Source organism: Uloborus diversus, chromosome 2, assembly GCF_026930045.1.
Source record: "Uloborus diversus isolate 005 chromosome 2, Udiv.v.3.1, whole genome shotgun sequence".
In the NCBI taxonomy this organism is placed as follows: Eukaryota; Metazoa; Arthropoda; class Arachnida; order Araneae; family Uloboridae; genus Uloborus; species Uloborus diversus.
This window is the reverse complement of record NC_072732.1, coordinates 198,160,158-198,187,752: the sequence shown is the minus strand read 5'-3', so window position 1 is coordinate 198,187,752 and position 27,595 is coordinate 198,160,158. Positions and strand designations below refer to the sequence as shown.

Sequence of the window (27,595 nt, the reverse complement as noted above, 5' to 3'; positions counted from 1 at the left end):
ACAAAAAATGAGAAGCTTGAGTTTTTCTGAAAACGAATATACACATAAAATTATACACTAGAGCTCTAAAAATCTAATTGAATAAAATTAGAAAAATAATGCGTATTAAAAAATAATTGTAGAATATCAATATGCATACATAAAGCATTAATATATCAGAAATTCTGAAAGCTGGATCATACTCTTTTTTGTTGACTTGTAATTGTTCTATTGAATCGTTCTCTTCCGAGTATTTTGTAGTTTATGGGTTTTTGCTTTAGTCTTAAAAGCACAGTATTTACAGCAAGATGAATTATTAATAAAACAATTACAAGATTATTTACAGTTCTTGTCTGTGCAGGGTGGAATTAGACTCTCTAGTAACACTGGCTGCATCATAAGGTGTGAGGCTTTATTGTTTTATTTTTATTCAAGTGAAACCCAAACTTGGTTACATCTAAAGGCACTGCTAAGGTACAGGGGAATTGATTCAATAGTACAGTTGAGCAATACTTCTTAGCACATGTTGGAAAGAATTGCAGGAGCATGGTAAAGAGCTGATATTATATTTATTTCTGATGGAAATGACAAGAAATTATTGTAATGTACTTTCCGGAACTTCTGATTTTCAAGTTATGAAAACGACAGTGAGATGTACCGATCGTGTTTAAGGTCCACTCGTGTAGTTTGACTATTGGAGAGAAAATTTTAATATTTTTTTATTTGGAGACCTGCAAAATCTTTGCTACATTTGAAAGTAGTGTTTGGGACATTATGGACCAGAGTCATTCATTCCATCGATAACTTGAACTTTGTTCTTAAAATAGGGTGCTTCTTCTAGAGTTTTGCTGCAAGAAGTATCATTTTCAATTACATTCACGAAATCGGACCTCTCGCTTTGCTTCAGTGAACCATTCTGATGAACCTAACCTAGCATTGGGCTTATTGTATGGGAATGATTTTTAGATGTACTAACATCACTTTTGAGCTAACATTTCCCAGGTTAAATGTTTCTTTGGTTTTCTTTTGCAGTTTTGCAGTCGCTATTGAAAACATTGCCATTGCAGGACTTCTCTGAATAAGAGACTATTCACATTTTCTTTAACGTTCCACTGAAATTATGATGCTGCTTATGTGGCAATAGCCTCGCTCACTATGTTTCATAACTCAGGTGTAAAATCTGCAAAAAGGGTTATCCTGATAGTTTATCCTTTCCGTAATTACTTCGTACTTGAAAACTTGCATGTTTTAATTTTTTAAAAAGTGCCATTGTGACCCATACTAAGCAGCTATAATGCGTTAAAGGGTAAATAATTAAGTAATTACTTAACTGAGACATTGTTTTGATAATATTACGAAATAAAACCACCACAACAGGAGAGCCACAAAATTTTCTTTGGTTTATGTCGAGTCTTCAAGGTACATTCCGTAAACTTTTTTTTAAATTTTTTTGTGAATTACCTTAAATGCTGTTTGAGCTTGCTTTTATTTCACTTTTCAACGCTTTGATAATAATTAAGTAATTTTAAACAAACTGAATAATGAAATTCAGGTTTTATTGATTCCCTAAACGGTTAAAAAATTTTAAAAAAGAACTTATCTTTGGAAAAAAAACTTTTCGTGTTTTATTCAAAGTTTTTGCATGGTTGCTAAAAAAGGAATTTTAATTAAAAACCAACAAAGATAAGACCATAAACATATTTAGGTTTTTCAAGCCCTTGTTCTGTTGCATCGTGTGCCACTTTTTTCAGTGTTTTATTTCAAATAGTTCGCGAGTTATGAGTGTTTTAGCAAACAGCTCCCCCCACTGCTTTCGCCCCTCCCCCGGGGTTGTCGACCACCCAGGGAGGCGAAGACATGTGGTTTCATATTCACTATAGTGCCTGTGACATTAATCAGAAATAGTTTTGCGTCAGGTCTTCCATGCATGCTCAAAATACCCCTTCAGATCTTGAACAATAATGCAAATCGTGTTCGAGTTTGCTTCTGTCATTTTGTTTATCAACGCGTTAACAGTACTTAAATGATTTTACCAAACTGAATAATGATATTTGGACTTTATTTGAAAAAAAAATCAAACAATTTTGATTTGGAATTTATTTTGGTCAAAAAAGTTTGTTTTGTGCATTTTATTCAAAAATTTTGCTTGTTTGCGAAAAATGGAATTTTACTCAGAAACCAACAAAGATAGGTTCATAATCATATTTAGATTTTATAAAGCCCTTGTTCTGTTGCGTCGATTGCCACTTTTTTCAGTGTTTTATCTCAAATAGTTCCCGAGTTATGAGTGTTTTAGCAAACGGCTCCCCCCCTGCTTTCCCCCCTCCCCCGGGGTTGTCGACCACCCAGGGGGGCGACGACATGTGGTTTCATAATCACCATCGTGCCTGTAACAATAATCAGAAATAATATTGCGTCAGCCTTTCCATGCATGCTCAACCCCCTTCAGATCCCGGTCTATTACTGCTGTTTTACTTACTGCTGGTGTTTTACCTACTTGGAGCTACCAGCTGTTCTACGTGTTGAGTTTTGTTCGAAGTATAGCGCTTCGAATTTAATTCAATCTACTTGTTGATAGTGTATTTTGTAGAACTCATAGCCATTTTCTTGAAACGGTTCACAAACCCTGTACTTTCTTGTTGAATTTTCATTCGAACGAACTTCTGTGTTGTCATAGGAATTCCAGCATTTGGACTTCTGTGTTTTGAGTGTGGAATGAATAGGGTAAATGGCTAACCACATTTGGAATTTTTGTCGAAGCAAAACCTTTCTTTAACATCTGTAGTTCTTAGGAGATGAGTACTGAAACTTTTTGTAAATTTTACGTAAACGAATTTATTTTGATCTGGATAGGATCATTGATTATACATTTTTATTAGCCTACTTTCCCAGTAAAAATCAGAGAAAGAAGAGAAAAGCATGAAAGAATGCTTAATACATCTTAAAAATATCCCGAAAAACAAAAAAAAAAGTCAAAAATAAATAAAATAGTTAGATAAATATTGAAAAATTTAAAATTGGAAAGTAGGGTATTGAGATGGGGAAAAATGTCTGTCGGTCTGTCTGTCGGTCTGTCTGTCTGTCCCCCCCTAATAACTTTTGAATGAATAGTCCGATTCGAGCAAATTTTTTTTTGTTAGAAAGATCTCGGCGAGGACATCTCATTCCCATAATTCATTTTTTTATTTGAACAATTTTTCGTTCAATTTTGAACAGTTCAAAAAAACTTAACATTAGCGCCTACAGGGAAATTCAAATCAAAAATAAATCTTGAACTTAGAAGCGAAGTGGCTTCAAACAAACTTTGTAAGGAAAAACTTTTGATAAAAAACATGTATCGAAAATATCTTTTTGATTTGAACAAGTTTTCGTTCAATTTTGAACAGTTCAAATCTCTTTAACATTAGCGCCTAAGGGGAAACTGAAAGTCAATATAGATTCCGAACTTAAAGGCGGATTTACTTCAAACGAACTTTGTTGGAAATAGCTCTTGACGACCTACTCCCGACTCCGAGAATTTAGTGGCACCTGACACCGACTCTGACTCCTGTTCCCGACAATTAATCGGACTGCGACTCCCCGACTTCGACTCTGACTTCGTAGCTTTGGCAAACATTTATACACGGAGGACAAATGACTGACTCCGATTCTTGGATATTCGACTCCGACTCTTTTATCCCAAAATGAGATTGACTCCGACTCCGACTCGGCTGCTGTGGTTTTAACTGTGAAATAATTATTGTTGATATGATTTGTTTTTATTTTCACGCTAAAGTTTTAATTTAGGTATTTAGTTTTCGGTGAATAAACTCGAAAAATATGCGCAGACGATTTTTTTTTTTTTTGACAATGAAAATTATTTCTTTAAGTTGACATTTTATTGTTTTTTTTTTATTTTGGTAAGTGCATTAATTCGTTTAAAAAATTATTTTTGGCAACAGGGGAAAAAGAAACGATTTTTTTAATATGATGTATTTATTTTAATGAACTTATTATTATTATTTTTTCGTTTTGAAAGCTGTTAAAAAATTTTTTTAATGGAAAGAAGTGTATTAGCTGCTTTGTTTGAAAGGTGCTGCTATTTTATTTGTTCGTTTTTTTGAAGAAAAGTAAGGAATATTTTATTCCTAGAAATCAGCTTAAAATATTTAAAAAAATATGTTTGAAAAAATTTGCGATTTTAGCTATTTTTGAGAATATTGATCAGGTACTAGAAAGTAGTATGGGTATACGGGAAAGTAGGCTCGTCTAGTTCTAGACGGAACTTCTTGTTTATGTTAGTGGTTGAAATGTTCAAGTGGATGATTTTTCTTCTGGGAAAACAAGTTTATGATAGTAAACAAAATGCTAGTGTAGTTTTACAAGAAGTTTCTTTAAAATATCGTAAGTAAGAAAGAAAGCATAAGTTTTACAACTGTTTTTTTTTTTTTTATCGCCATGGGGGTGGGGGGCAAATATTTCTATATTACGGTTCCAATATTCGAATTCCCAGGCAAATATTCTATATGATGGTTCTAATATTAGAATTTTCCCTTCCCGAGGCGGGGGGGCGGGGGTGTAACGCTTTCTAAGTGATGGTTCTAATATTTAACATCCCTCTTCCCGGGCCCGGTCTTATTTTTCCAAAAACAGTCCAAACGCGCTAATAGAATGTCTTCTCTAACTTCAGTTTAAAAAGGAATTGTATTTCCAAAAACTTTTAAAGATAGAATTTTCCATTTTTCTGGAATGTTTTTGTAAATTTTTGTCCCACTATATGGAACAAAGGCTTACACTGTGAACTTTTGATCCATTTATCGGCAAAACCAATGTATTTAATGTAACTTAAGTCGACCTTGTCTGCTTTTAGCCCAAAAGAGCTGGAGATGCACAAATAAAAGTATTTTTAATAAAAAATATTTCAAAGATTTTTTTTTAATAGAAAATCACAATTGAGCAGAATATTCCTTCGAAAAACAATGGAATACCAACTAAGGAACATTTAGATTTTCATCATATTTGAGCTCATCCAGCCTTTTTTTGTAAGAATTATTTATTTATTCCGAGTGCGTATGATAGTTGAGTTACTACGGTTGTCTTAATCGGGCAGTAAATAGTAACACTTAGTACCATATAAATGTGTGTGTAATGTATATGCACACATTTTGTTTCTGTACTCACCTATGTCGTTATCTCTGTATGGAATGGGTCTTCTGTTCCATACGAGTAACCTCCAGGTATCTATTCTAAAGTCAATGATATTGAATAACAGAGCAAGAATTGGTGCCAATGGTAAAGCAGTTGCAAACATCTGAAAGATTGTTAATTCCAGTCAAAAATTGGGCATCGATGATATTTAAATTTCTTCCTTGGAATAATATTAATAATTATCATAATAATTATAATAATAATCATCATCATTTAAAAAAAGTCCTCTTTCTGTGAAGTAGTTTGAAGACAGTATTATGTTAACAAAGTTCTTAAAAGGTGTTGGTTTTATTCATTCAGCACGATGGAAGCACTTAACAGTGTGAAAAAAAAAATCCAGTAAAAATGCCTTAATGCTTAATATACAGATAGCATATGGTATCAAAAAAAAAAAAAAAAAAAAAAGAAAAAAAGTTGAAACAACAAAAACACATTGTTGACTCCAACTGAAGCTTTCTTTTTTACTATAGATAGCACAGCTTTGTTTTCTCTGTGGAAAACTCAACACTGTTTTGCAAAACCCTATTATTCTGAAAAAACCTGGTTGAGAAATACTGGTTTTAAGAATCGATACGCTATTAATAGTAAGGTCTGAGGCAGTGGCGGTGATTCGGGGGGGGGGGGGGGGGGCAACTGCCGTCTACCATTTTTTTATGGTTTATTTATTTATTTTATTTTCCAATTTTGAAACCAAAACTAGAAGTTATAAAAAAAGCAGAAACGTCAAAATTTTCCGAACATAATTATTTGTTTTACTTTGTATATCTGCTGGCGAAATATTATTTAGCACAAGCAGTAACTTTTAGCTTATGCGTTCATTGTTTAAATATTAGTAAATCAATTGTTTTACTTACACAAGCCAAACTTGTTTAATGAAATTATTACCAAGTGTTTGAGACATTACTAAATGCTTTGGGGTAAATAATGTAGGTCCAATTAGTAATTAAGTGTTTCTTCGGGGGAAGTTATTGTGTACAAAATTCATCAAAATCTTAAGAAACACGTGAGTTAAGTTGTTACATTTACATCGATTACTCATCTGCTCTCAAAAGAACCAGCCCTACTAAAATTTTGCACTTTTTTTTTCATTTTTTTGCTACACTTAAAGTTTAGTGGCTTTTAGTATAGTTTTTTTTTTTTTTTTTTTTTTTTTTTGCCCCCCTCCCACACACACTTTTTAGTCCCAATCGCCTCCTCTGACCTGATTGAAAAGCGAGATCAAATATAACCACACAATGTCCGAAATTTCTAGTTCAATTAAGCCACATTAAAAATGTGAGAGACATTGAAATTTCAAGAAATATTCACCATGAGGTATCCGTACTGTATTATTTTCTCTGTGAATTCTAAGAGAGTGAAATCTTCTGCAGAGGGCTTTGAGAATTCGTGCATCAAGTAACTCTGCTCCGAAACTTCTTCGTCTTTGGTTTTCCGCAACTTGTAGCAGTAAAAACACAATCGCTTGTAGCCCCTACATGGAATAGACAATTATGAACACCAGGTTACTCCCTAAAACAAGCTTGCATTACTCACTTTGTTTCGTAGAGTACAACCTCTACGAACTAACTGGGACCGAGGCAATCCTTATAAACGAAATATCCGGATAATCCGGGTAGTAAGTAAAACACATTCGTAAACAAGCGGACTTATCTTTTATTCCAGCACTAGCGGTACCCGCACGGCTTTGCCCGTAGTAGAAAATTAAAAGGTCATTTGGTTCGCCTGTATATTTACAAAGAATGGAGGATGAATTTCTCGCCAATTTGCTATGTTGATTTGCTCGCCCATGTTACGGTCTCACGTTATGATAACTTGGCAATTTACTCGTCCACGTTAGGATAATTTGCTCGGTAAAATGTTCTTAAAATTGGAATAGAAAAATAACAAAATCGAATTTTCGAAAAATCGCTTCGAGATGCTCACTCCCCCACGCTACGAACTAATTTTGTGCCAAATTTCTTGAAAATCAGCTGGACGGTCTTGGCGCTATGCGCGTTACAGAGATCCAGACAGAGAGACTTTCATCTTTATTAGTAGTAGAGAACAAGAAGTTCCGTCTAGAACTAGACGAGCCTACTTTCCCGTATACCCATACTACTTTCTAGTACCTGATCAATATTCTCAAAAATAGCTAAAATCGCAAATTTTTTCAAACATATTTTTTTTAATATTTCAAGCTGATTTCTAGGAATAAAATATTCCTTACTTTTCTTCAAAAAAACGAACAAATAAAATAGCAGCACCTTTTAAACAAAGCAGCTAATACACTTCTTTCCATTAAAAAAATTTTTTTAACAGCTTTCAAAACGAAAAAATAATAATAAGTTCATTAAAATAAATACATCATATAAAAAAAATCGTTTCTTTTTCCCCTGTTGCCGAAAATAATTTTTTAAACGAATTAATGCACTTACCAAAATAAAAAAAAACAATAAAATGTCAACTTAAAGAAATAATTTTCATTGTCAAAAAAAAAAAAAATCGTCTGCGCATATTTTTCGAGTTTATTCACCGAAAACTAAATACCTAAATTAAAACTTTAGCGTGAAAATAAAAACAAATCATATCAACAATAATTATTTCACAGTTAAAACCACAGCAGCGGAGTCGGAGTCGGAGTCAATCTCATTTTGGGATAAAAGAGTCGGAGTCAAATATCCAAGAATCGGAGTCAGTCATTTGTCCTCCGTGTATAAATGTTTGCCAAAGCTACGAAGTCAGAGTCGAAGTCGGGGAGTCGGAGTCCGATTAATTGTCGGGAACAGGAGTCAGAGTCAGTGTCAGGTCCCCCTAAATTCTCGGAGTCGGAGTCGGGAGTTGGTCGTCAAGAGCTATTTCCAACAAAGTTTGTTTGAAGTAAATCCGCCTTCAAGTACGGAATCTACATTGACTTTCAGTTTCCCCGTAGGCGCTAATGTTAAGGGATTTGAACTGTTCAAAATTGAACGGAAAATTGTTCAAATCAAAAAGATATCTTATATACAAGTTTTTTATCAAAAGCTTTTTCCTACAAAGTTTGTTTGAAGCAAATTCGCCTCACAGTTCGGAATTGCTTTGAATTTCCCCGTAGGCGCTAATGTTAAGTTTTTTTGAACTGTTCAAAATTGAACAAAAAATAGTTCAAATCAAAAAGTGAAATATGGGAATGAGGTGTCCTCGCCGAGATCTTTCGAACAAAAAAAAGTTTGTTCGAATCGGACTATTCATTCAAAAGTTATTAGGGGGGGACAGACAGACAGACCGACAGACAGACCGACAGACAGACAGACCGACAGACAGACAGACAGACCGACAGACATTTTCCCCCATCTCAATACCCTACTTTCCAATTTTTAATTTTTCAATATTCATTTAATTATTTTATTTATTTTTGACTTTTTTTTGTTTTTCACGATATTTTTAAGATGCATTAAGCCTTCTTTCATGCTTTTTTCTTCTTTTTCTGACTTTTACTGGGAAAGTAGGCTAAAAAACGATGCTTTGTAACGAAATTACGCATAATTGTTACTCTCAAACACATTATCATTTATTGCTCAGCTGCGGTGGGTCGGACTGATACTCCAAATACGCTATATTGTTTATTCGATCATTATAATTGATTACATACCTGCGTATGAGTCGATTTCGTGGACAAGTCGAACTAAACGGTTAGGAGGAAAAGGAAAATCGGGAAAAATCGAAAATCTGCGTATAAAAGTCGAGCTCCTACTTTCTGAAAAAATCAGGAACCTTTTGCCGCTCATTTTGAATATAAACGTTATATGAAGGAGGAAAATGAAATGCAATGAACATTTTTGTGTTAAAATACGTCCGATTCTTATTACTTTGTGCAAAAAGGGTTCACTTTTGCGATCGTGATTTTTGTAGAGGGTTCGATTTTGCTGTTACGATTTCTGTTTCTTGTTGGTTTTATTTTGAATTAAAATCAGTAAAATTCTGCATTGGAGCCATATTACATTATTTTCAAGAAATGAGCATCGATTTGCGACTATCGAAATCATTCGCGAACATGGCAACTACAGCACTTTTCACATAGTCGTCCGTTTAATGTAATTATTTAGTCTTTATGTCACAGTCACATATTGTAGTATAATAACAGAAAATGTAAGCATTTACTTCTTTAGCATCTGCTTAAAAGGGTTAGATTAAAATCCGGAAAATGTTCACGTTTTCAATTCCTTTAACATCCTTTTGAACAAAACTTCTCAACTTATACGCGAGTATATACGGTATTTAATCAAAACAAAGCGCTAATATTTGACACAGTAGTTCCGTTCTTGCAATCATAATTTTGAATTATTATTTAAGTGAAGATAATTTTTTGAGCCTGTACAAATTTGATCGGATAACCCGGATTGGAAGTACCGAGGAACGGGGACCGATAAACGAGATTCTACTGTATTTATACAACTTGTTCAAAAAAGTAGTTCTTCAGTAAAAGGTCATAGACGACTTTGGAGCATAGAGTTTTTCCTCTTTCATTCATTGGTGTGAATCTGGCAAGGAACGCACCATTCGGTTATTGCCGGAGATATTTCTAGCGCATCAACATGGGTATTTCGGAAATGCGCCCCAAAAACTTGGAAAAAGAGTGTTTATACGCTTTAGAGCTATTAGAATTCTAAAATTATTGCATTTCAATATTTTTTTACTTTAAATATAAAGCGTCAAACACATTATAAATACTAAAAATTGAAAGTTTAGTGCACATCTTTTCGCGTTCCCTGCCATGTTCCATTTCATCCTTACCAGGAAACCACACAACAGTGAAAAATGAACAAAATATAAATGAAACAAGTAGCAATCAAAATAGCATTGCAAAACATGTTTCTGGACGCATGAATTATTAGCCCTCGTGTCCCCATTATCGAAATATGAGGTCTTAAAATCAACCGAAATTTGAAGACAAGTCGCCAAATCTAGCGAGTTTCAGTGAGTAATGAAAAACATCTTTTCACGCAATGCTATGAGCGCAGAGGTTGAAATTGCGTGATCAATTTCTCGCCAAGACATTTAATTTAGCACTTTTCTTAAAATTTCGACAGATTTTAAGACTTTACTAACTGCGTCGCCTGGCTTTGCACGGTCTGCCTCGAAAATAAAAGTTATATCAAATGACACGTGTTCAACAATCAGGCTTGAACGAAAAAAAAAAATCAGTAAAATTTTGCCGCAGATTGATTAAAAATATCCAAAAAGGAAACATTTTAAATCTCCCGATTGTAAAAAAAACCCTCGGAACAAAAACCAGAATTTTATTTGTTTATTCGAGAAAAAAAATGACAACAAATCTTTCTTTTCAGTGATTTTTTTCACGCTACAAATTTTAATAAAAGCATTGTTACGGAAAGTTGAGTTGAAGCACTGAATAATAATTTAAACAGAGGAAAGCCTTCGAAAATTAGGGATTTTATTTAGAAATCCAAGTACCAAAATTACTAGTTTTTAATTTATGTCTCCGCTAATTATTATCGGAGGATTATGTTAAATAGCCAAGCATAAATACGAGAAAATTACGAATCTGTCGATACCTGGTTCGATGGTCAGTTCACTGGCGTTCGAGAGAAGTATCTCGGACATACACACATACATACATAGGTACATATGCTCAGTTTTTAATTGTATAAGACTAGAGGACCCGACAAACATTGTTCTGTTCAAACTTTGTAAATTGAAAAGTTGAAAATTTTCAATAAACTATGAAGTGTTTGAACCGTTTTGTTGAAAAAAATAAACAAAAAGAAAATCTTTTAAGCTGCTTGGTGTTAGAATGTGTATATTTATTACATTTTGATTTATCTAATACCCGCTGAGCCGTTGTTTTGTTAACTAATTCTTCTCGCGTACTTGAAAGATCTTCATAGATTGTATGGTTTGTTCCTTCAGCCATAGTCAAAGGATAAAAATCGTCCTCAGATATTAAGTGTAAAAAACTAACTACCCATCTAGAACAAACGGGAAATCCCGCTGCAACGTTCCCCATATGGGAAAAAATAAAACGATCGAAAGGAAATCGTTTAAAAAATGATAATGGTAAAAATAGTTCCTTGAATAAGCGAACCCCCCCCCCCCCCCCTTCCCGATGTAAAATAAACATTCTTCAACTAAAATGACTGAACACTCTTTAAAAACCAAAAACAATTATTTGCAATTTAAAATATTTCACCAAATAAACAAAAAATACAATCAATTACATTAACAGTAGCTTTAAGAAGTAAACAAATAATCACGCAACTCTATTGTTTATGGCCCAAGTCGTCATGCCACTACGTTCCTGTAATACAGCCAATCAGTGAACGAAGCGATTAGCGGTCCGATCTTTTGAACGAAAAACTTTTAAAACTTCATGTATTGCCTAATTTGTTCTTTCCACCAAAGATAAAAATCTTCCACTGCACTGGTCTTTTGTGTACAGAAGTGCTCTGCTGTAATTTATTTGGACGAAAATAAAATTTGTTTCTTCTTTAAATTCCACTATCTTTTCCTTTATTAATGTATTGATTAGTTTGATAATCCTTAACCCCTTAACGATCGAATAATTTTCAAGAGAACGGTCATAAAAGTGTCTATTTTTATTTAAGAAAATTATATAAAAATAAGTGTATGCGCAACATGTGCATTCAATTTTTCATTTTCAATATTTTTTAGGTTGAAATTTAAAAAAAAAATTTAAATTTTATGAAAAGTCAACAAGCAAGACCAAGCAAGCAGCGAAAATTTAAGAAATACGTCTTTTAAACATTAAAATAGAATTTTATTAATCTTTTGTGTAATATAAGTAAAGATAAGTAAATTTTTTCCGTTTGGTAAATTTAATAGCTTGAGATACAGAGACCAAAGTTACAATCTGGTAAGTAGTACTAAACTTCCTTCCTGCATCTCCGCCTTTAAAATCCGCAATTACGTTTAAAATTGACTGATGCTGCCATCTAGTGTATAAAAAGAGAAATAAAGTGTATTCCGGGCCAAAGAAATGAATTGATTTTAATCGTTTCGTCGCGTTAATATTCACCAAATATCCTAAATAAACAAACAAACCACTGACGTAGACCGGAAGTAGCGAGTCTTATTTCCGGTTAAGCGCCAATCTCCATTGCTAGAGATAGGTGTTCATAGCGAAAGCGATTTTGTTGTGCTTCTTTAAAAAGCAGAATAATGTCTTCTGCGTATTTCAATGCATTAAATAAGAAAGACAAACTTAGTTATTGTTAAAAATTATCTTTCAATGGCTGTGACCTTACCGATCCTTTAGTAGGTGGATGGCGAATCTATTGCTAACGATTGATGTTTACAGTGTTCAGGCAATTTTGTTTTCTTTCAGTTCTAGGTAGAATCATGTCTTTTGCGTATTTTAATGCATGAAATGAGTATAATATAGGCTTTGCTATTCTCAAAAATTGTCGATCAACGGATCTGATTTTCCTGATCCTTTAAATACAGAAATAAGAAAAGAAAAAAAAAAAAAAACGAGTCTTCGTTTGTCGATCATTACCGCGATTTCAATGATAAGCATTTATGAATACCTCCTAAACAGAAATAAAGTTGATACAAAGTCTGCTTTCAAGAATCACAAATCTACTGGATTGCAAGTACGTTGTGAATTGTAATTCCTATTCTTAAGTTGAAGCTATTTTTTCAAAGATGGAAGCTTTTCTGCACTGTGTTCACACAGAATGGCTAACAGTAAGGGTGCAGGTAAAAGTCGAACCTTTCTTCGAAATCATGCAAGTATTTACGTTTTACATGTGCACGTTAAAATTTAACTGTTCTTCGAAATCAGTCTACTATTTACGTTTTACATGTGCACGTTCATATTGAACTGTTTTTTGAAATCAATCTACTAATTTACGTTGTACATGTACACGTTAAAGTTGAATTGCTCTTCGAAATGAGACTTCTATTTATATTTTACATGTGCGCATTAAAATTGAACTGTTCTTCGAAATCAGTCTATTATTTGCTTTGTACATGTGCACGTTAAACTTAAACTTTTCTTTCAAAACAGTCTATTATTTACGTTGTACATATGCACGTAAAAATCAAACTGTTCTTCGAAATCAGTCTACTATTTACGTTGTACAAGTGCACGTTAAAATCGAACTGTTCTTCGAAATGAAACAACTATTTACTTTGTACATGTGCACTTTAAAATGAAACTGTTCTTCGAAATCATCCAATTATTCACGTAAAAATCAAACTGTGTATGTACACGCTAAAATTGAACTGTTTTTCGGAATCAGTCAACTCTTCAAAACAGACTGTACACGTAACACGCGCACCTGAAAACAGCTATTCTTCAAGATCATTCAAACATGCACGTAAAAAACAAACAGCACATATTCTTGTTATAATCGAACTGTTCTTCGAATTCAGTCAACTATGCACATAAAAAACAAACTGTGCATGCTCTAGTTAAAATCGAACTGTTCGTCGAAATCAGCTAACGATGCACTTAAAAAACAAGAAGGGCATGTTCTCGATAATATCGAACTGTTCTTCGAAATCAGTCGACTATTCACGTAAAAACCAAACTGTACACCTTCACCTAAAAACAACTGTTCTTCGAACTCAGTCAATCATGCATCTAAAAAACAAACTGCGCATTTGTACACTAGAGCCAAACTGTTTTTCGAAATCAGTTGAAGTGCAAGCAAAAAATTAATGCTTTTCAGAACTTTTAGAACATAATGCACATTTTTAACTTAAACGTGACACAGCACGCAAAAATCTCTTGATTTTAGAGGACTTACGTTTTTTCGGCCCTTTTTCTTCATGAATAGAATCTTGCGTTGATATTTGCGAAACGATCTGAGGTTCAAACGTTTGGTAAGCGTCTTTTAATACTGTGGAAGAAGCATGGCATTGACTTGTTTCTCAAATGGGTGATAGGGATGATTGACAGCCACTGATGACGTACAGTTCTCAAGCAATGCGATTGGTTACTGGATAAGTGCTCCTTAATAAAATGAAAGTAAATATTTAGTGTGAACTAGATGGCGCCATTAGTTTCTTTACTTTATTTGTCTCTCGTGATTTAATTGCTGGAAATTAGTATTATTTAATTGCTGTAAGATCATTATTAATTGCAATGTGGTCGTTTCCAAAATTTTAAAAGTATTTTTTTCTGAAAGAGCTTGCCTAAAAACATAGGATCTGACCGTTTTTTAAATAATTTGTTTAAGTTTAATATTTAAAAAAAATGCTTAAATCTGTGCGCTTTCATTATTTACATTTCTTGCCGATGACATCACAAATGATGAAATGCCATTCTGTGTTGCCATTCACAGAATGGCTACGATATGGTTGATAGCAAGCGTAGAGCGCAATTTTAATTTGCTTGTTGATTGTCATAACATGGAAACGTGGTAGAAAGATGAGCCAAATTGCATCATTTGTGACGTCATAAAGACCACGCCTTGTTTTCAAAATCAGACATTTAAAAAAAATTATTAAAAAATAACTGTTGGGAAAAAAAGTATTTTCTGGGTCCATGTTATTATTTTGTACTCATTCTATCAATTTCAGTGAATACAAGTAGTAGACTGAAGGAAACCACCCCATTGCAGCAGTAAAATTCCGCGTATTTTGACTTATACATTATTTTTTTTCATTTCTGTGTTTGTTAACTAATAAATTAAATAATTAAACATAATAAAAAGAAATCTCGGACACTACGAGTGTTTTTCATACCGTCCAATGTTTAAACATGACAGTCCGTTCTTATTTGTTCTTCTCTTTTCGTATATTAACTGACTTAAACAGTACTTTACTGCATTATACAAATTCTATAAAGGTTTATTTCTCAGTTAATGATATACCAGTAAAAAAGGGAAGGGCTTGTATTTCTACAGCCTACAGCAACTTTCGAAGAATATATATCAACAAATGTAGTTTTTTCTAAGAAATGTTTTTGCCCCTTACAATTTACATGATTATTGTTTCTTACACTTCTAATTCTTTAATTTAATCAAGAAGAAATTTATCACATCGTAAAGATGATATGATAAAAAAAGAAAAGAATCCTCCCCCACTTTTTTTTAGAAATTTTATGAGCATAATATTCAAGTGTTAAAATAGCAAACATTCTCCATTTGCTAAGTGCACACTTCATATGACCCCCCCCCCTTTTTTTTTGTAAAGTTCGATGCCATGTCATGATTTTATGCTTCAAATTAGATTTTAACTCTTTCTGATTATTTAATATTTTTAATTTATTCCTCTTTATCCAAAATTTCAATTTGATCTTACTGCCTGCACTTTGAACGGCATTGTCAAACCTAAGATCGAATTATTTGCAGTCAATTATAGTATAAAAGACAAAAGGAACGGAAAAGAATTGAAAAAATGAGATAAGTTCTTAACTAAAATAAACTTTTCTTTTCCTTCCAATTTTGTTGAAATTTTGCTGCTCTTAGGTTTGAAATTTAGTCGAGCAAATTTAGATGTGAGTTAATGTCACCAATTCGAAAGGTGTCCCTTGTCTAACATAAGTGGTTAAATTATAAAAAATACTTTTACTGTAAATTTAATATATTTGGATTCAACCTCCTAGTCAAGGAAGACCTTTGTCAGTTTGGTCACCCCCCCCCCACAACAAAACTTTTAAAAATTACTTTACTCCGAATCCCCTTGCCTCCAAAGAGTAGGGTTCCTAGATTCCGACTAGGCCAGGGGCGCCTCCCCCCATGGGCTAGGGCGCACCCCCCTTAATATCGCAGAGACTCCCCAAAAATGAAACAAATACCCCTCAAAACACCCCCCTAAAAATTTCAATGGCGCAATCTGCACCATGACCCCCCCTGAGTGGGCACCCCTGAACTGACATGGTCTCTCGTCCGCCCTGAATGTTGATGTGTCGAACGTTAGAGTCAGAGTAAGGGTATGGTTTAATAAAACTAATTTCTGAGTTTAACTGCGCAATATAAATTTCAATTAATTTTTAGACACAAATTAAGTTCAGTTACGGAACCTCTGTAGCTCTGTGGTAAAAGCTGCGCTCGTTACCGGAGGTGGTGGGTTTGATTCCCACACGTGCCCTAGGTGCTATTTCCTCTCTTTGTGCTACAATATTCTCGTATTGTCTTGATTATGAAATAAATATGAAAGTCCAAACTCTCTGGAGTCAATAGCATCATAGGCATGTGCATAGGGGTCGTCAGCCCCACAGTGGTACCCTATTAGCGAATAATACAAAATTGACTATTATTTCATGTTTTCAGGTTTATTATTTCATACCTCATACACTTTAAAAATTCTTTTTTAATCAAAATTAAAAAAAAATATTCCTAATGCGAGAAAGTGTGAGAGACTTTCTCAGCGTAGGTTTAACCTCCTGGTAGGTGCACCCCATTTCGGAATCTCTGTGCATGCCTATATCTTTAAGAGGGTGTTTCAATCCTGCATAGAAGACAAAAACTACTCTATGTGCATCCAAGGACCTCTGTGCAAAATATGAAAAAGATCCGACATAAACTGGATTTATACCAGAGAAAACCCTCTATGGAGGAGAGGGGGTCACCCCAATTAGGGAGCAAAAACTACCCAATGTGAATTTCTGAGCATCAAAGGCTCTCTGTGCCAAATTTGACAAATGTCCGAAATAAAATGTGGATTTGAAAAAAAGAAAACCCCCTATAATATGAAGGGGATCATCCCCATAGGGGTTTAAAAAAACCTTATGTGAATTCTTGAGCATCACAGGTCCTCTGTGCCAAATTTGACGAAGAAGTAGGAATAAGTAAAGAATAATGATAAAGCTTACGCCAGTAGAATCTTCAGTTATTTCCCAAAGTTTATTAAATTTATCTAACTATTTTGCTCCAGTAAATTTGCATTCATTCAACTCTAAGCTTTGTTTTTAATTATAAGTGAAAACGTGTTCTACGCTCGCAAAGGCGCCCATATGGGAAGGGGGCAAGTGGGAGTTCAAGCCCCCCCCCACTTTGAAATTAGAATTTCTTTGCTTTTAGTACTTTTTTCTTTGCAAAAATGTAAAAACATTTCTTCTCCAGCCATTAATGAATAAATTATTAAAAATGTCAAATTTTAATAATTCCAATCTGTACTGAAATCATTTTTCTATGGGGAAAATATCCTGTTAAACCATGAAGAAAATATCTGAGCCCCAACCCCTTAAAATTTTGCATATGGTCCTTGTACGCTCGCCATATACTGAACATATATCTATTCAGTGGAATAATAAAGAGCAAAAAAATAAAGTTAATCCTGCAGATCGTTATCAATGATTTCTTTTTTACTAGGAATGTTTTTATTTCCTCTTCATTAGGAAAACTAAATAAGTAATTTTTCGCCAATATTCCATTCATTTTACCGCGAAGATTTTTTTTTTTGAATTAACAGCGAAATGCGAAAAGCTGTTCTATGCTTCGTGTTAGGAGTGGTTATCGGGAACGAATAGCATTGCTTCAAAGTTACACGTCATCATCGGCTGTTAATCATCCCCTTCACCCATTTAGGAAACAAGTAAATGCGTGGAGCATATATCTTCATGGGATGTATATCTTGATGAGACAGGTTCTTCAACGTCGTTTTGAATTGTTTTTTTTGGTAAGATTCTTTCAAAAACATGTTTTCCATTTCCGACAAAAAAAGTGGAAGTAATTGAATCGAAAACATTTTCTTTATTTTTGTTTTTTTTTTCACAATAAAACAAAAACAACTGTGTTTAAATTTGCAATTTTTCGACAAAAAAGACAGCCATTAGTATTTGCTTTTTGCAGCGAAAATGCATGTTCCTGATTGTTGATTGACTCGCGGATAATCTGGAGTTTACTGTACTATACTAGAGTAAGCGGAAAGTATCCCGACAGTTTTGTTTATCTTTAGTCAATTGGGCCGCAGTCACGTGATCTATCATTTCTTGGTCACTCGATAACTGCAAAGGAATCGTGGCATTTACGCCTAAATTTTACAGTTTATGATATCAATTAGGCTGGACATCAGATTTAAACGTTTTACGCCAAAAAACATGGCAATAATTCGGACGCCGGTCGACGGAAATCTTCAAAACTGAAAAATGTCGATAATATTCAATCTTAAAAATAATCTTTACTTACGGTACAATAACATCTTTTATGAACTTTGGGATGGGCTTCACGATCATCAGGATCAAGAGTTGGCACGAAAGCGGGAACATGCAATTCGCACTATCTTGGCTTGGGTCGCAGCCTTCTGTCGAAGTCTCGTTCATCCTTGGTGAATTCAGCTTGCTTACGGACATTCCAGAAAAGAGTCCTAAATCCTGACGATTCGTATGCACAAACATCGAAGAAATAAAGTACGGTTTAGCATCTTTAAAGACGTAATAATATAATGAGATATAAGTACCACATGATAATGCACAGTGGGATCCCAGAGTTAATGTTAAAAAATGTCTTAATATAAGGCATATGAGGCAGTGAGAAGCAAAGGGACGCAAGTGGACATTTTCAAGTTTTGAGTAAAACTCGTTTAAAGATTAGCTCCTAGGTAGGCTTTCATTGAAATTTTTTCCTAAATCATGCTGTATAGCAGCAACTACCAGGACTACTAGTACCATCTCTTGCCCCAAGACAGAGGAGAAGTTCACCTACCAAGTGTACTGGTTATCTCCAAATTTTTCATTTTGCCACTTTCATCCGTTTGCTTCTCACTGCCTCATACATGCTTGTAGATGCAAAGATCTGGTACTTAAAATAAAATAAGTTTATTGCAGCGAGAGAAAAAAAAAATGACAAATAGCAGCACTTTTTCTGATAATGGAAACTAGAATTAGCACAGTAGGTTTTCTGTCAAAAGATAATGGGCCACTCCAGGAAAAAGTAGCCACTTTGTCCCGCACGTAATGTTCCATATATTTCATTAAAATGTAATAATTTCAATAAAGAAATATTAAATCAACTGGGAATTTCAAACTGAAAATTATGGATATTTTGACACATGAATCTGTTTTTGAAGAGTTCATAAAAGCGCGTAAATTTTTCATGAGCAAAAACGAAACTTATTAAATATTTTAACTGCCAACCGAACTGTAGCGTATTCTTGATTTTTCACACTTTTTTTTTGTTTTAGGTATTTTTCGAGTTAACAGTGAATGATAGCTCAAAAAAGGTGAGCTCTGTCCTCAAATGAGAAAAATTATGTTTGGTAATTTTTTAACACTCATATAAAAGCACACAATGATGCTAAAGAAAAAATCGATTAAATATTAATTTAACACTTTTTGTGTGAGTCACTAAATAAAGTCAACTGCAAAAGTTCTTGTTTTATTGCAACAACTTAATACTTACCCCTTTTAAGAAAGCAGCAAAGAAGAGTGCAGCATATGTATTGACGAATTGAAATATAAAAAGCTTAAGTATGAGGGCATCATTATGAAGGCTGAGTGTTTGATGATTTTCTGTAAAAAGTAAATACAAAAATAAATTTGATAATTAAACAAACTCATAAAATTTAGATACTAAATGAATGAAATCTGTTCACTTTTAGAAAATATGAAAAATTGTTACAATATTTAGCAATGTCAATTCATCCGAATTAAATAAAAAAGTTTTAAAAGTTTCATAAAACAGTGTTGACATCCACCAATACGCTTTAACAAATAGTTATACAGGGTTACTTAAAATACACCACCAGCTCAGTTATTCCATCCGAGGACTGCAGTTTCGTGCTTTTTAGTACTCATCAGCCCGGAATCACATGAGCTGGAGGCGAAAAACACGGGCTTAGGGCGGTAACTTAATATAAAATTATACAGGGTGTTCCGTTTTAACATGCAAGACCTTTATTTTCGCAACCGTTAGTCCTAGATGTATACTTCCAAAGGCAAAAATGTTCAAAATCAGCAGAGTTAAGATATTGAAAGATTGAAGTGAAAATAAAAAATACAAAAAATACCAAATGTAACTTTTTAAAGGGGCCTCAAGTCCCTTATAGTTATGGAAATAATCTCCACTCAAAAATATTTCCAACACAAAAAGTTTAAAATTAGTATGACCAATATTCACCGAGATATGACACGCAGCGTTTTGTGACTTACATCACTTTTCACTCGCCGTCAATAACACCTTTTGGGGGAAAACATAGCGGTTAACAAATGTTTAAAATTATATGCATGCATAGAGTGTGGTTTTTCAAATTGTTCGAGGTTTTGTAGCGTGTTTTTGCGTATCACGGCATAACATTTACATTTATTTTTGAATAGCAATGAAAAATATAAATACCATGTTTTTCTTACTTTGACGTCCTGTCGTTCTTCTGAAAGTGTGTTTTTGCGTATCACGGCATAACATTTGCATTTATTTTTGAATAGCAATGAAAAATATAAATACCATGTTTTTCTTACTTTGACGTCCTGACATTCTTCTGAAAGGGCGATAATTCCAATCTCATCTTCTGAATGGTCCCTTAAAACTTTGAACTGGAATATCTCCTTGAGGTTTGATCTTACAAATGCAAGTTATTTGTGTCAGTAATATTTTTCAATGGAAATTATTTCTCTAAATTTTAGTTAGGGGATCTAGGGCCCGTATAGAAAGTTAAATTTTGTATTTTTTGATTAATTTTTATTTTGGCTTCAAACTTTTAATACCTTAACTCCGCATCTGATTTCGAACATTTTTGCAGTTGGAAGTATACAGCTAGGGAGTAACGCTTGCGAAAATAAAGGTCTTGCAGGTTAAAAGGAACACCCTGTACACAAGAATATCGAATACAGGTTAAGTACATAGCGTTCAAAGATTTATTTACAATTGAAGGCAATTTAATTTGAATTAGTACATTACGTACACTTAATACTATTACTAAAAAAAATACCCTATTAGATACCTGTTAGATTGTGAAGCTAACTTTGATAAAAACTAATATTTTTCTACAGTATTTGTAAAAAAAAAATCTTGATTCAAATCACTTAGATTTCACTCGTTGAATGTAGCATATTTTTCACATTGTTCGTATTTTTTTAGCAAACTTATTTCCCCTGAACTTCAGCAATCTTATAGAGCGAAATTTTAAAATTATTTTTTGGGTAAAATGTAATGTTTTATGAAATACATTGTACTACGTGATTCTGTTTAAAAAAATAATAATAAAATGAATAAATAGGAATAAAACATACCGTATTCTGTTAGCTTTCCTGCCAGCTTTTCGTAGAACTAAATAAGAATGGAAATGATGTTATAAAAATAGTTTCTTTTCCCAAATCATTAAATGTAAACTATGCACGAAAAAGGAAAGACTTCTCATTTAAAAAGGCTAACACCGTCCTTCATACTAGTCCAGGATCTGAAGGGGGTTGAGCATGCATGGAAAGGCTGACGCAATATTATTTCTGATTATTGTTACAGGCACGATGGTGATTATGAAACCACATGTCGTCGCCCCCCTGGGTGGTCGACAACCCCGGGGGAGGGGGGAAAGCAGTGGGGGAGCCGTTTTCTAAAACACTCATAACTCGCGAACTATTTGAGATAAAACATTGAAAAAAGTGGCAATCGACGCAACAAAACAAGGGCTTCATAAAAGCTAAATATGATTATGGACCTATCTTTGTTGGTTTCTGAGTAAAATTCCATTTTTCGCAAACAAGCAAATTTTTGAACAAAATGCGCAAAACAAACTTTTTTTGACCAAAATAAATTCCAAATCAAAATTGTTTGATTTTTTTTTCAAATAAAGTCCAAAATATCGTTATTCAGTTTCTTAAAATCATTTAAGTACTGCTAACGCGTTGAAAAACAAAATGACAGTAGCAAGCTCGAACACGATTTGCATTATAGTTCAGGATCTGAAGGGGTATTTTGAGCATGCATGGAAGACCTGACGCAAAATTATTTCTGATTAATGTCACAGGCACTATAGCGATTATGAAACCACATGTCTTCGCCCCCCTGGATGGTCGACAACCCCGGGGTAGGGGGGAAAGCAGTGGGGGAAGCCGTGCGATAAACACTCATAACTCGCGAACTATTTGAAATAAAACACTGGAAAAAGTGGCAAAAGATGCAACAGAACAAGGGCTTGAAAAACCTAAACATGTTTATGGTCCTATCTTTGTTGGTTTTTAGTTAAAATTCCTTTTTTAGCAGCCATGCAAAAATTTTGAATAAAAAAAGAAAAGCTTTTTTTTGAAAGATAAGTTCTTTTTTTAAATTATTTAACCGTTTAGGGAATCAATAAAACGTAAAACTTCATTATTCAGTTTGTTTAAAACTACTTAATTATTACCAACGTGAGCGTTAAAAAACGAAATAGAAAATGCAAGCACTTGCCTAAGTTAGCGCATTGAATAAAACGGCAGTATGCTAAGGAGAAAAAAAATAGCCTTATTATCCTTATGACGAACTATTCATTCTTCAGTTTACAAACTTATTTTAATTGCAAAGTATTCAACTATGGCTTTAATTTTGTTATATACTGCTTTAAATTTGAGAGGAACTAGGGAACCAGGTCCAGAGTAGTTTTAATTCAAAGATAATTTTAATTTATTTCTAATAATTTATGTTTTCAATTTGCAAAAAAGAATATTGCGGGTATTGTTTTGCGGATATTGCTTTTTATAATTTACTCAACAAAGAACAATGATACAAGAAATAATATGTACTAAATAAATATAAAAAATGAGAAGCTTGAGCTTTTATGAAAACGAATATAAATATAAAATTATACACTAGAGTTCTGAAAAAACTAATTAAATAAAATTAGTAAAATAATGCGTATTAAAAAATAATTGTAGAACATCAATATGGATACATAAAGCACTAATATATCAGAAATTCTGAAAGCTGGATCATACTCTTTTTGTTGACTTGTAATTGTTCTATTGAATCGTTCTCTTCCGAGTATTTTGTAGCTTATGGGTTTTTGCTTTAGCCTTAAAAGCACAGTATTTACAGCAAAATGAATTATTAATTATAAAATTACAAGATTATTTACAGTTCTTGCCTGCGCAGGGTGGAATTAAACTCTCTGGTAACATTGGCTGCATCATAAGGTGTGGGGCTTTATTGTTTTATTTTCATTCAAGTGAAACCCAGATTTGGTTACATCTAAAGGCACTGCTAAGGTGCAGGGGAACTGATTCAATAGTAGAGTTGAGCAATACTTCTTAGCACATGTTGGGAAGAATTGCAGGAGCATGGTAAAGAGCTGATATTATATTTATTTCTGATGGAAATGACAAGAAATTATTGTGTGTGTGTGTGTGTGTGTAATGTATTTTCCGGAACTTCTGGTTTTCAAGTTATGAAAACGACAGTGAGATGTACCGATCGTGTGTAAGGTCCACTCTTGTAGTTTGACTATTGGAGAGAAAATTTTATTATTTTTTATTTGGAAACCTGCAAAATCTTTGCTACATTTGAAAGTAGTGTTTGGGACATTATGGACCAGAGTCATTCCATCGATAACTTGAACTTTGTTCTTAAAATAGGGTGCTTCTTCCAGAGTTTTGCTGCAAGAAGTATCATTTTCAATTACATTCACGAAATCGGACCTCGCGCTTTGCTTCAGTGAACCATTCTAATGAACCTAACCTAGCATTGGGCTTATTGTATGGGAATGATTTAGATGTACTAACATCACTTTTGAGCTAACGTTTCCCGGGTTAAATGTTTTTTGGTTTTCTTTTGCTGTTTTGCAATCGCTATTGAAGACATTGCCATTGCAGGACTTCTCTGGATAAGAGACTATTCACATTTTCTTTAACGTTCCACTGAAATTATGATGCTGCTTATGTGGCAATAGCCTCGCTCACTATGTTTCGTAACTCAGGTGTAAAATCTGCAAAAGGGTTATCCTGATCATTTATCCTTTCCGTAATTACTTCGTACTTGCAAACTTGAATGTTTTAATTTTTAAAAAAGTGCCATTGTGACCCATACTAAGCAGCTATAATGCGGTAAAGGTTAAATAATTACTTAACTGGGACATTGTTTTGATAATATTACGAAATAAAACCGCCAAAACAGGAGAGCCACAAAGTTTATTTTGGTTTACGTCGAGTCTTCAAGGTACGTCCCGCAAACTTGTTTTTTTTTCTTTCCCCTTTTGTGAATTACCTCAAATGCTTTTTGAGCTTGCTTTTATTTCACTTTTCAACGCTTTGATAATATTTAAGTAATTTTAAACTAACTGGATAATGATATTTCAGATTTTATTGGTTCCTTAAACAGTTAAACAATTTTGATAATTTGAAAAAAAAAAATTCGATTTTATTCAAATGTTTTGCTTGTTTGCGAAAAATAGAATTTTACTCAGAAATTAACAAAGATATGATCATAGTCATATTTAGCTTTTATAAAGCCCCTGTTTTGTTGCGTCGATTGCCACTTTTTTCAGTGTTTTATTTCAAATAGTTCGCGAGTTATGAGTGTTTTAGCAAACGGCTCCCCCCCCCACTGCTTTCCCCCTCCCCGGGGTTGTCGATCATCCAGGGGGGCGAAGACATGTGGTTTCATAATCACTATAGTGCATGTGACATTAATCAGAACTAAGTTTGCATCATGTCTTCCATGCATGCTCAAAATACCCCTTCAGATCCTGAACTATAATTCAAATCGTGTTCGAGCTTGCTACTGTCATTTTGTTTTTCAACGCGTTAACAGTACTTAAATGATTTTAACAATCTGAATAATGATATTTTAAACTTTATTTGAAAAAAAAATCAAAAAATTTTGATTTAAAATTTATTTTGCTTAAAAAAAGTTTGTTTTGCGCACTTTATTCAAAAATTTTGCTTGTTTGCAAAAAATGGAATTTTACTCAGAAACCAACAAAGATAGGTCCATAGTCATATTTAGCTTTTATAAAGCCCTTGTTTTGTTGCGTCGATTGCCACTTTTTTCAATGTTTTATCTCAAATAGTTCGCGAGTTATGAGTGTTTTAGAAAACGGCTCCCCCACTGCTTTCCCCCCTCCCCCGGGGTTGTCGACCACCCAGGGAGGTGACGACATGTGGTTTCATAATCACCATCGTGCCTGTAACAATAATCAGAAATAATATTGCGTCAGCCTTTCCATGTATGCTCAACCCCCTTCAGATCCCGGTCTATACGAAGAACTTAGTTGAATGAACTTCCAAACGGGCGGTTAACTGGATATGTAACCAGGTAGAAAAGAAAAGTGAAGAAATCACCTGTCATCCTTCACACGACAGTCAACTCATCAGGCACGTGAGCCGCTACATCCTCATCCCAATGAGTTGCACCAACTGTTTTGTTGATTTAACTCATCAGGACATGGTAAAACGTTCACTCTCCACACGAGTAAACTAGTTGAGTCAACTTGATTCAGTTTTAACAGCGTTGGTGAAGCAGTGATTCGAATAATTTCAGCTTATTAGAAAAAAAGTTGATTCAACTAAGCCGCCACGTGAGAAAACAACGAAAAACGTCAGGCAACTAGTCGACAGGCATTTTTTTCAAAAAGTTGATTCAACTAACCGTCTCCTGTGCAAGTCCGACCTAAGTGAAAAACGTGTCACTACCTTTCCTCTAAATTATCTTTAGAAAGTAACCCACAATATTTCAAAAATCTGGAAGATTGGACAAAGTTGAGCTTCAGTTACAAAGGACATGCATGCGCCGTTGTTAATGTAATAACATTATTTATCGTCTTTTTGAACTTTAATTTCAGATAAGTTAACGATATATTGTTACTTATACTTAGCAACTCAAAATATATACGTGCATACAAAACTTCGAAAAAAAAGTACTTACTTTTCCTAATATCATGATTGACAAGGTATTAAGCATTGTCGCAGCTACAGTTCCATACATAAATTTGCAGAATTCATCGTCTTCACAGTATACCCGTATCATTGTCAGTCGGAAAAACAAAACAGCAGAAATACTGATGTACACTATCATTACCTGAAAAGTATTTATTTTTATCCATTTCAAATTGAAAATTATTTTTTGACGTTAGAAATCAAGTAAGGAGTCATTTATCAAAAGGAAACAAATCTACTTTTTAGAAAAAGTCGTTTAATGGGAAAAGAATTATTATTTAAGGAAATTAATGTGGCGATATCACCCTGTTGTTATTTTTTCTCACATACTCATTGACATTGGGCCAGTCCTATAAAGAGGGGACAGTGTCACTGTTTTAAGAGCGTCTCCAGTTTCGGAGGAAAATATTATCTGATTCTTATTATTCGTTTTTATGTAGTTGTTTCATGTTTGTATGTATTTGTCTGTAGTTAATTATCAAGGTTTTTAATTAATTGATAATTACATAACTGGAATAATAACAAATAATCGTTTAGATTTGTGCATGGTGGGTTAGGAGTGTTATTTTGACATTGCCTAACTATGTGCATAGTCGTCGGGCTGGCTCTGTGTATATATATATATATATATTTTCAATGGGGTTGCGTAAGTGGCCTTAGCTTTTTGCACTCTTAGTGCACTTCCCCAAAATGGCATCTAATCTTTCCCGTTCCACCATTAAGGCGCAGATGTCAATAGCACAGGTAACTTTGACGCTCAGTTTCCACCAGATGGAGGCACCTGTGCTCTTTTCGATGCAAAACTGCAGTAGGAACTTAATTTTGCTGAGATCACTTAAAGCCAAACGAATACCAAGGAACCTTTTACATGCCCCATAGCTCTGCTTAAATATACGAAGATATTTGTTTATTGGGGTGTATACGAGGACGGGTTCATGGCGTTGGTTGAGCTATTGAAAATTTTGGAAGTGTCTATTTAAAAGTGTTTATGATTTTCTTTTGGGGGCGGCTCTCGTTCTTGTGGTTGGGAGAGGTGGAGGTGCTCCATAGCATTTGGGGGGGGGGGGGGTGTCATTGACCTTGAAGGGCGATTTTTTTTTTTTTACAATGCAACAAAAGTTATTTTAATCAACTTACCATCATTAAGAGAACCAAAACTGACACTGTATACCTCAGCAAACGTTTCGTGGCGGGGAAGTAAAGAATAACCTCTTGCGTAAATTCATTTTCCAGTGATTTTGTTCCATGAAATTGAGGCCTGTCTAGTTCCACATGGTCAAAGTTGTCTACATTCCATTGGCGAGCCAGCGAAATCTGTTTTCTTTTCCATATTTCCATAAATACGGTTCCTGTAAATAATTAGGGTTTTGCATTTAGGAAAGAAGCTAAGAATCTAGGAAGAATAATTGTTTATATTATTTGTGTTGAGAGCTGATAAAAACACTTTTACAAAATAAAAGAGAGCAAGGGGTTTCTTTTAAATATTTTTTTGACTGCAGTGATTCCTTCATATTTTTGAGCTCATCGTCCTCTATAGAGATTGACTGAAACCTATGCCCCCCCCCTTTTTTTCTTAAAAAACCGTAACTTGGTGATAATGAACATCGAAAATATTAAAAACATGAATGCTTATTTTAAATTTGAAATAATATGGATATGATAAAGTAATTTCATCTAATCATTCTTCTTTACTAATAATAAAGC

General features: G+C 33.8%; 1 protein-coding gene across 1 annotated transcript in view; it reads right to left on the bottom strand.

The window, feature by feature from the left end:
* LOC129216753 (anoctamin-7-like) overlaps positions 1–27,595 on the bottom strand; it is a 58,077-nt gene that overhangs the window by 8,915 nt on the left and 21,567 nt on the right. Inside the window, exons 6-12 of the mRNA XM_054850970.1 lie at positions 27,029–27,240; positions 25,881–26,033; positions 21,281–21,317; positions 19,455–19,564; positions 18,243–18,427; positions 6,475–6,637; positions 5,140–5,269 (exon numbers count right to left, since the gene is read on the bottom strand). Of these exons, the coding sequence (XP_054706945.1) occupies positions 5,140–5,269; positions 6,475–6,637; positions 18,243–18,427; positions 19,455–19,564; positions 21,281–21,317; positions 25,881–26,033; positions 27,029–27,240 (990 nt within the window). The remainder of the gene's footprint in view (positions 1–5,139; positions 5,270–6,474; positions 6,638–18,242; positions 18,428–19,454; positions 19,565–21,280; positions 21,318–25,880; positions 26,034–27,028; positions 27,241–27,595) is intronic.